Source organism: Hibiscus syriacus, unplaced genomic scaffold (assembly GCF_006381635.1).
Source record: "Hibiscus syriacus cultivar Baekdansim isolate YM2019G1 unplaced genomic scaffold, ASM638163v2 tig00111792_pilon, whole genome shotgun sequence".
NCBI classification, from domain to species: domain Eukaryota; kingdom Viridiplantae; phylum Streptophyta; class Magnoliopsida; order Malvales; family Malvaceae; genus Hibiscus; species Hibiscus syriacus.
The window spans coordinates 1216741-1227284 of NW_024063179.1; the positions used below are offsets into that span (position 1 = coordinate 1216741).

At 34.5% G+C, this 10544-nt stretch overlaps 1 protein-coding gene and 1 long non-coding RNA gene across 2 annotated transcripts; both read right to left on the minus strand.

The window, feature by feature from the left end:
• Positions 1 to 165: 165 nt before the first annotated feature.
• On the minus strand, positions 166 to 1092 carry LOC120170778. The gene is made up of 6 exons (XR_005520817.1): positions 1000 to 1092; positions 828 to 937; positions 680 to 743; positions 525 to 589; positions 344 to 416; positions 166 to 262 (listed from the first exon to the last, which is right to left on the minus strand). It is a non-coding gene; the product is annotated as an uncharacterized LOC120170778 (long non-coding RNA).
• An 830-nt stretch (positions 1093 to 1922) lies between these two features.
• On the minus strand, positions 1923 to 3824 carry LOC120170734 (D-aminoacyl-tRNA deacylase-like). Its single transcript, XM_039178617.1, has 8 exons — positions 3655 to 3824; positions 3487 to 3578; positions 3321 to 3387; positions 2889 to 2919; positions 2667 to 2807; positions 2315 to 2340; positions 2148 to 2206; positions 1923 to 2034 (listed from the first exon to the last, which is right to left on the minus strand). The coding sequence occupies exons 1-8, from the start codon at positions 3802 to 3804 to the stop codon at positions 2004 to 2006; spliced, it is 597 nt and encodes a 198-aa protein (XP_039034548.1). The 5' UTR covers positions 3805 to 3824; the 3' UTR covers positions 1923 to 2003.
• Positions 3825 to 10544: the final 6720 nt, after the last annotated feature.

The window sequence follows — 10544 nt, forward strand, 5'->3', positions numbered from 1 at the left end:
GTGAAAGTGAACTTATAAATCGAAAATTGAAAGCGATTCATTTATCAATAGGATCATAGTTGTTAGGAATGACGATAAGTAAAAAAACAATAACATATAAAATTACATAGAAAACTCTTTTGGTTTTCTGTTTAGTGTTTTTGACTGTAATAATAATCAAATTTCAAAGGAAAGCACATGATCTTGGCCTGCAAGAATTTCTCTTTGGTTTTGGTGGCTTCAAAGCTACCTTTATTGCAGCATCGAACACTGCCTTCACGTTCTGAAGAAACAGAACAAAGGCAAAGTCAAGCCTTTTAAACACTTCCAATTCTACATCGCCATTGAATTTCACTGAGGTTACCTGTTGGGTTTTGGAACTGCATTCTATGCAAGCAACTGATCCTATCATCTTCTTCAGCTCCTCTCCCTGCTCACTGAGTTTTCGTATGGATTCTCAGCATTAGTTGGAACAATATCTATGAACATTTACGTCTCAACCAGAAACCTCCGTGTGTCGTGATAATTTATGTTGTTTAACTTACCTGAGAAGTTGATATCGCTGTTGATCCTGGGTGACCATTCAAGTACTGCTTGTGACCTCTCAGATCTGCATTCAATTAGAGAGTAAAATGAAGAGGGGAAAAAAACAAGATTTTTATGTGTAATGATGATGGGGATAGATCATAGATTAGATTACCTAGTTTGGTTCCGACAAGCACAACTGGTACATTAGGAGCATAATATCTTAGCTCAGGGATCCACTGTAAGCCATGAAATAAAGCATTTTATGTCAATGTCGATGGAAAATAACAGAAGAAACTGGGAATTATAGCACCAGAACTTACCTTTTTGTAGATGTTTTCATAACTGGCCTTGCTTATCAGAGAAAACGCCAGCAAAAACACATCAGCTCCTCTATAACTAAGAGGCCTTAGCCTGTTGTAATCTTCTTGCCCTGGAATTTCACAGGTCACAACTTGGATTTGAACGATCAGTATAATGCTGTAAAAAACTTACCGGCAGTGTCCTACAGGCCAAGGTTCACTGTGTTACCATCTACCACCACATTGGCACTGAAGTTATAGAACACAGTTGGAACGTAATCCTATCGCAAAAAAAAAAAAAGGAAACAAAACGAAACCAGTTCATTAATCATCACTGTTAATCACCTTGGAAATGGCTATATTTCATAGCTATCCCATCGTTATACCGTTGGGAAAGTGTTACTGGAGTATGAAAGGATGCAAGTCTTCCCCACGGATCCATCCCCGACCGTAACACACTTGATGAATCTCGCCGTGCTCATTTCTTTTCCGTTGTTTGATTTTCGAATGAGCCTTGATTATATTGTTATAAACAACTGGGAGATGAAGTATGAAAGGAAATGGAAGGCCGAGGGCCCACATTTTAACAACTTTGCTGCGAACAAACACCAAACATTATCTGTTTGAGACCCGATATGGAATGATTGCAGGGCAGGGTTTCTTTTCTTCAAGTGCAAGGACGCGGCTAGTAATAGGTGACTATTAAAGTGCTTTTAGTGCTGCTGGTGTGGGTTGGTTGGTTTAACTATTTAAGTGTTGAGGATGGGAGAACATGGGATTTGATGGAACTAATGATGATTATTTTGAAAATAATCGCTTAACTAGACGATAAGCCATGATCTGATTAATAACAAGTCAATACGTTATGTCTATTAAAAAAATAATCATCACTAATTTGTTGGCATACAGTAAGTAAATGACAGAGACTTCATTAAACTTATTTGGTTGTACCTAGCTGTATTGTCATCAAACACTGCAATTGACCTTTGATAGGAGCAGGCCACCGGAAAAAAACCCCCGAAAAATTCAAAAACTGATTCGAGTTGGTGTCTCGATCTGTTTATGGTTTTGATCTATTGAATTTAGATCGATGTACTTAAACATGTTAGGTACAATCATGAAGCTATCCAAAAAAATAGCTGTTGTGACAAATTCTACAAAGATGTGCCAACAAAATAGTGTATTCAATCCACTAATTTAGGATTCTTCTGCCACTCCAGTTGTATTCCTGAAAAGGTTCAACCTTGTTTTAGTATCTAGAACACAATTGTTAGCAATAGCCATGGAAATAACAGTTTAATAATCAATCACACAGATATCACTAAGGTCAGTGACACTCACTTTGATGGTTGTGATGAATCCAGCAGCATCGTTACCGGTCCATCGTTGACCAAACTAACCTATAAATAAGTATAATGATCCGAGTCAAAATACACCCCAAATAATGTTTCTACTCATAAAGCAAGAGAATTGAAACTTTGGTCAGAGGGACAGTGTGAAAGTCTCACCTTCATCATTGCTCCAAATACTCCATCTACACCAAATGACCAAAACGAGTCAAAACAACTTCAAACACAGTATTCATCATATACCAAATGAATTATGCTATGTTTGAGACCATATTTTGCTCTATGAAATCCAGGAACGGGTACGTCTCAAGTTTCCTACTCGAACGTTTGGATTTCGAAAAACACCTAATCGAAACATTTCATATTCAAATCTTGATTCACATCAGACGTAAGGTTGGAATCTAAAAATGAATGTGTTCACAAATGATTTAAAATTTACTTAAAAGAACGAACAAAAAATCGTTTACAAATCAACCAATGAATCAATGAATGGAGGGTAAATGGGAATAACCTTTTATTGCATCTGGTTTATAAGCTTTTCTGAATTTCTCAACCAAAGATTCATAGAAAAGCTTAGCTTTATGTGGTGGCATTGCAACATGGAAGTCTGGTTTGTTACCCTTCAAGAACCCATACAACGTAAATTGACTCACTGCAGCGCCCCAAACAACTTTAGAATTCATAATTCAATAAACAATGAAAAAATATATCCTTTTCAAAGCATCAAAATTACCTAGCAGAACTCCATAATCACGTTGCGTGACCTGAGAATCACCCCAAACATTAAAGTCGCAAACTTGAGCCTTATGTGTAAAACTATGGGCTAGTGTCGAGGCTTTTGTGTTAAGGGACAGGGGTCGGGATAAAATTATAAAATTTCGAGTTAAAATCCGAAAAAAGAAAGTGCTAAAAGGATTTAAATTGGATTAGGGAGAAGCCACAAATGTATTTTTTTTCATTAGAACAGGGTGCTAAAAGGTTCAAATTGAATTATTAAGTTTTGAAGGCCTAAAGTACAATTTGTCATTATACCACAGAAGTAGAAGGGCTGAAATTAAATTTTAACTTTTACGAGGGGTTAAAATTACAGTTTTCCATTTAACCAATAGTCCCTTGGCTTCTCAATTCACAGCATAAATTTAAAAGTAAAAGGGGGGAAATTTACATTCTGGTCCCATCCTTTGCCAGTGCTTTCATTAGTGAACAATCTCATGTTCAAAACCTTTCTACAACTGCAAAGAAGATTAACCATTTCATTTTTCACCATCAACAACTTAAAAAAATCTAAAAGAAAGAATAGTGTGGAGACATGGAGTGAAACGATTTGTTACATGTAATCGGCGTCGGACTCGGTGTCGGAATCATGGAGTCCGACGAGAACGAGGAGACCAGGTCCAATTTCCGACACAATGCGGCCATCGACCTGGGAAACAAAAGAAAGTGAAGCTTATGATGTTTACGGTAAGAAAACGAAGATGCTGAAGATGAGAAACACTGACCTCGACGCTGGCGGAAGCGACCCTTTGGACGACGGCTCTCATAGCTCTTATTTGTGGGTTTCGGTGCTTCTTCAATGGTGAATGAAATTTCTGCTTACTTTTGGTGCTTAATATGGGGGCGGAGTAGGGTGAAATTGGAAGACTACGCATAGCTTTAGCGTCCCCTTTTAATTATGTGAAATTTCGCATTCCAATTGCCAAAGAAACTTTTCTCACTATATTTATTATCTTAAAGGGTAAAATACATAAATCGTCACTAATATTTGAGTACATTTTTATTTAGGTAAACTATGCCTAGGGATGTAAACGAGTCGAGTTGAACTCGAGTATTGCTGAATTAGAGTCGACTCGAAAATTTTAAAATGAAGCTCAAATTGACTGAAAACTCGTGATCTTAAAATTTTCAAACTCGTCTCGAACTCGAAATTTTGAACTGAAGCTCGTGAGCAGCTTGAAAAGGCTAGAAATGAAAAAAATATTCTTAAACTTAACTCGATTGAAGCTTCAAACTCGAACCTGAACCTTAAATACATGAAAACCTTACTGTATATATTTTTTTAAAAATCAACACATAAATGTTAATATTATTAATAATTTATTAAAAAAAAATAAAATCTTAATATATTATATTTTCAAGCCGCTCACAAAGCTTTTTTAGTCGAATATCAAATAATTTATTTCGACTCGTTAAGAACTCAATTCGAGCTCGAGCTCGAGTCGAATCAATTATGCGGGAACACTAAATGAAGAAAGGCGCATGGAAAGCAGTTTTGGCGAGCTTGGTGACGTTAGCGCAGTCCAGTCCAAGTTACCCTAGAAACTCAAAATGAGGAAGCAAATTACAAGTAAAGATGGAAGTGTTTTCGGGTACGTAACTCGTATAATTTTACTCTGCTTCTACTGGTATTCTGCGGGAACACTAAATGTTGAATCACTTGTCTTGGCAGGTATGAAGAATATGTCGATTATGTATTCCCCGAAGAAAACCAGGCGACGAACCTTAGGATTTTGGAAGCCGCTTTTAAACATGAGCATACTCAGCATCAAGGGCTTGAATTTTCGCCCGCTCATCCTCCTCCCACAACCTAATCTGTCGCTTCGACTCTATTCGAGCATCCTACGAAGAAGCCCGAGCCCGCTTGATCTTCACTGCCATTTGATTCAATTGGGCCTCGAAGGTACTCTTTATATTGACATCCCTCGCAGTCTCCGTCGTCATGGTACGCTTCTTGTCGTTCTTTATTCCTCCCATGCGCCTTTCTTCATTTTGGGCTTGTTCCATTAAAATAAAATAAAAAATTGAAAAATTTCGCTATTAATTTTTAAGATAATGTTTGAGTTAATTGTAAATTTGTTTGGTTGGGAAGCTATAGAGAAGAAAAGTGAAGAAAAAAAATAAGAAGATGAGGTTGGGTTGAGGAAGAAGATCAGGTTGGGTTGAAGAAGAAAAAAAGCCGGTCAAAATGGTTCAGTTATGGCAGTCAACAACCCATGTCAACATATAACGGTCCAGATGTGTTTTCTGTCGTGTCTATTAACAGTTGTTAATGTTGAGTGACCATTTTATAACAAATGATAAAATTAGTGATCGATTTATGACTTTTTAAATATCAGTGATGAAAACAAATAATACTCTAAACATGAGTGACCATTGGCATAGTTTACCCTTTTTATTTTCCTACTGATATTTTAAAAATAATAAACTAATTACTAACGTTATCGATTTATAACAAATTGTTCATGTTATCGATTTATAAAAATTATGTCACCCAATAATTTCACACCATTTTTTTCATACGTTTGACTCCTAAAATTTTTAACCGACATATAGGTAAAATTTTCTCTTTTCCATTCTTCTTCTCTTACCTTTTCTGCTTAAAAATCAGGGCAGCTACATCCCACCATGAATATAAAGGAGTATTGTAGAGCTAACTAGTGCAATGTTGATGGTCAGGAACCACCCTGACCGGTGGAGAATCGACAACATGGGCCACCACCAACTCATCATCAATAGTCATTATCTCCCTTCTTCTCTAAATCTTTGCGGTCGTCGCCTGTTTTTTCCCCCTTAGCTCATCTGTACCTCTACTTATTCTTAGCAAAATAATTATGGAGTTTCTCGAGCCATGGACTCAATTATTCTTGCAACTCGCATAACCCTTTGTAAACCATTGACAAAACTTCGCCTTCAAGACAAATATGTTCGAGTTAATTTTAAGTTATGTGGGTTTTGATTTGTAAGGGAGAATTATTGGGAGAACAAGAAAGGCGAAGCATAGCATCAGGGTTTTAAAAAACGTTCCGTGACCGCGATTTCATTCCGCCACAATCACGGTAAACCCGAAATGACCGAAAACGCGATCGCGACCGCGATTTGAAACCTTACATAGCATTATACCATGTCTCAACTGTAAACTCTATTGATGTCATAGACCGAAATTACGCATACTCACAAGCATGTGCTTGTGAACTTCATGACCGGCATATCAACTGTCCAAATACATATTTTGTAATTGCATGAGCTTTGTTAACTTTCATGGTAACTTTGAACTTTTTCTATTCCCCAACCTTTTTTAACTTCAATGTTTTTGACTTAACGTAAACGAATATCCCGATTGGTTTCTGTATTGAGCTTTGTAAGTGCTTCGTGATCCTACGTTTTTAACGCTCATAGTCACTGTATCGATTCGAACAAGTTTAGGGATAATGATTGAAGGGTAGTTGAAAGATTGATTGATCCACAACATTTGTAGGGTTTCGATAAGAACACTGCTAATAGAAAGTTTTGATAGTCCATAACGGCTAAGTCGTAAACAAGTCCTGGATCCATAGCATGGTTTGGTTGTACATCAGTACATGGCCTGCTCCATAGCTGAATAGGTCCGGTTTTGATGTTTGATGCATTTAGAATAAGCTCATGCGAGTTATCCAACCTGTTTGCTGCAACATCATGGGCAAAAATAGTCAATTTGTAACACCAATCCTTTTTCTTTTCTTTCTTCATATCACCTTGAAGAATATATATAGAGAGAGAGTTCCACTTCATAGAACCAAAAAAAAAAAAGGAAAAAATCAGAAGTAAATTCATGTGCACATATTCTTGCTTTTAATTTACAGTCATTTGTATTTCCTTTCTTCTTTACGTAAAGTTGAAGTTTAAAGAATATTCTAATAAAATTAAATAACTCGTGTTTGAAGAAGAATATTTATCCCATCGTTTTTCACTCATAAAATCAAACAATTTTGACTTTATCTTATGAATCAACGCCTTTGGTTTGTTCACTTTTCCGTTGCTATTGATACAAAAACTTTCCTCTTTTCATGGTGGGATTTAACTGCCTTCATTTTTATGTGGAAAGGTAATAAAAAAGAAGAGAACTTTTTTTTTCTTCAAATCTTTTCCTTAAATGTTGGCCAACAGTTTTGAGAATCAAACACATGAAAAAACAATGTCGAGTCATTAGTTTTACGTGCCACATTAACATCTCGTTACCCCAATAACGACGGTTAGTAATGAGTGACCAATTTGTTACAAATTGATAACATTAGTGACAAATTTGTTATAAATCGATAATGTTAGTAACCAATTTGTTACTTTTAAAACTTCAATGGGAAAAACGAAAACTTACTTAAATATTTGTGACCATTTATGTAACATCCCAATCAACGGGTCAGTGGTTAAAATGTAAGAATTTTAAACTTAGTGGTTGAAATAGAATAATTTGATAAATTTAAGGATTTATTGTGGAAATTTCGGTTAGGACTTGATATTAATTTGGGTTTGGTGGAAGGGTATTATGGTCTTTTCACCTGAAAGATTTTATATTCTCTCTTTTTAAGGAAGGTAACACGTGGAATAAGGGAAAAGCCTAGAACATTTCTCTCTTCTTTCTCCTTGCCGTGGAATGCCAATGCAAAGGTAAGTTTTTATAAATATGATGGTTTCTTCAATTTTTGGGTTGGTATTGGAAGCTTGGGTGTTAAATAAGTTTAAGGAAAGCTTGAATATGATTAAAACAACAAAATGAGCGAAATTGAAAGGATTTTGTAAAATGGGTTTTGAATGAAATTTTAATAAGGAGTAGTTTTTGAAGTTTTAATAAGATATTTGACTTGTCAATGACTTAATTAAAGGGTTAGGAGTATTAGAAATGATTAAGAGCTTGGTTGAAAACATGGTATAATTTTTAGAGATAAGATTTTTGGGTGAAATTTGGTATGTTTAAGAGTAGTAATTGATGACAAGTTGGTTTGAATGAAAGAAGTTTAGTTTAAGGGCTTAATGAAGGATGGTATAAGAGATTTGAGAGGATTTTTGGGTGATTTTCGAAGTGAAAATGACAATTATGGGTTTTGAGTATCGGTACCGTTAGAACAATACCGTTACTTCAAGGGATAATCTGTGCATTTCTTAAGGGTAGTATCGATACCAATTGAAGATGGTATTGATATTGTGAGGGTAGTATCGATACCAGGGGACGATATCGATAACATTTTTAAGATACGATTACAGAATGCCAAATCAGCATCGGTACCTTGAAGAGGTATCGATACCCATGAAGGGTAGTATCAGTACTGTATAGATGGTATCGATACTTCTAGGCATAAAACGGAAATGTAGAGTTTCTTGCATCACAAGTTATGTTAATTGGATACAAGTAATTCGATGTGTGTTTTGATTTATGATTGTTTTGTGTAGGTGTTGAACGTATTCAACTTTTGATCAGCTTGAGATATTAAGTATCGATTCGAAAGGGTTAAGGATTTTGCTTAGAACTTCAGTGAGGCAAGGTGAGTGCTATAAATTATTGATGTTTGAAGGAAGGCTTGTGATGAGCCAACCTAAACTGTTTTGAATAAAATGAAATGATATGATTATATATGAAGATTTTCTATATGATTATGTTTTATACAAGTAAATGAATACTTTGCAGAATGATATGTGATATGAAATAATTATGTAAATCACTATGAAAATATGATATATGTGATTAAATTAAAATAATGATTAATGCTTTATGAAACAAAATACCATGAATAAATGTTTGAATGTGAATAAATAATAACATTGGATAATGTTATGTGATAAAGATTTATGTGAAAGATTAACTAAATATGTGTTATGTGGATATGTTCTACGGAACATACTTGATAAGTGAAAATGTGACCTACTTGAATTGTTCTATGTTCAAATGTGTTAAGTGAGAATGTCTTACATTACATGGAATTAGACAAAGAGAATATACTCCATGGAAATAAGACATACTTTAAATACTGAAATGTAAAATAATGATAAAGTTAAAGCCCAAGGTATATGTATGAGAATTAGAGGTATAGTTGGCATGCCAAGAGTCGAGGGTTTTATGTGGTTCTTTGGGATAATTATGTGGTCCTTCGGGACAATTATGTGGCACTTCGGTGCAAACCTATGTTGTCTTTCAGGACAATTATATGGCACTTCGGTGCAAATTACGAGCTGTGGTGACAGCATTAGTGCACAACCTCAATGTACTCAAATACCTAGAGTTTTCAGTATTATACGTTTGGGCCAATTAAACAAATGGATATAAAATGAAAAATGTATCAGTCATATGCAGTTTATATGAAACTAAAAGTCTATAGGAGTAATGAATTGAAGATATAATCAAGAATAAAATAAGTATAAATTCTTCAGTGATTAATAATAGAGGTTATGTTATAATACTGGTGATTTTTTATAATTTTAACCCTTCTTTTATAAAAGTATACAAATGTTTTTGTAACATCCTCAATACTGGGATAGTGATTAAATTGTAAAATTTTAGAATTTGGTGATTAAAGTAGAATAATTAAATAGTTCAAGAACTTATATGGGAAATTTTATATAGGATTAAATATCAAAGAAGAATGAAGTGAATGAAAAAATGGTCATTTGCAAGGAATAATTAAATTTTTATGGTTATATATTAAACCATGTAGAAGAAAGAAAGTAAAATTTCAAGCTTCTAGAGTTCTCTTCTTCTCATTTCTTCTTCATGCATGAGAGCTTAAGGCAAAGATGAGTTTCTTCTTAGTTAATTTCTTGTTGAATTTAAGGTTGGTTTATGATCATTAGATGATAATTAAGCTTAAGGAAAGCTTAATTTATCTTAAAACCATAAGATGAATGAGTTAGGAGAGATTAAAGATTAAGAGTTTTTTAGTGAAAACTTGGAATAGAGTTGATAAATGGAATTTGAAACTAAATTTGACTTGTCAATGGTTGAATTAAGAGATATCAAGTGTTAGAATTGGATTTAGAACATATTGAAAATTTAGTATGATTTTTGAATTTCATGTGGTGGATTGGATTTTGAAGTTTAAGATGTGATAAATGGGTATTAATGTGTTTAAGCATAAGTATGAGAGTTAAGAATATGATAGAGGATGAAATATGAAGTGTTTAAGTAGAATTGGAGTATTTTTTTGCTTAAAATTGAATTCTGGGCAAGGGGGTATCGGTACATACTCATTAGGTATCGATACTTCAAGAGTAAAATTCAGGAAGATATTCAAAGTGTACCGATACATAGGCAGTGTATCGCTACAACCCTTGAAATGGAAAATTTCGAATGTAATTTGTGTACCGATACATAGGTAGTGTACCGATACACCAGTGAAGGGATGTACCGATACCCTATAGTGTGTACCGATACACTTCAAAGGGAAAATAGAAATAGATCTTTCATTTAGTCTAAGAAATCAAAGATTAGAGTATGTCAATTGGAATACTGATATGTATCAATACATGATTATGTAGACATCGATCGAAAGCAAAGTTCGAATAGGACGATAGAGTAAGATTCGCAAGAAATAACAAGAGCTTGATAGTGTTCATTGGGTCCATGTGAGTACATGATATTAAGTGTACG

Bases quoted from the DNA above. Each gene is read 5' to 3' on its own strand.
- LOC120170734 (XM_039178617.1), bottom strand. From the start codon at position 3,804: ATGCGTAGTCTTCCAATTTCACCCTACTCCGCCCCCATATTAAGCACC. The intron at 3,388-3,486 runs GTAACAAATCGT...TCTTCTTTGCAG, and splicing joins GAGTCCGACGCCGATTACAT to TTGTAGAAAGGTTTTGAACA. The intron at 2,920-3,320 runs GTAAATTTCCCC...GGTGATTCTCAG, and splicing joins GCAAAGGATGGGACCAGAAT to GTCACGCAACGTGATTATGG.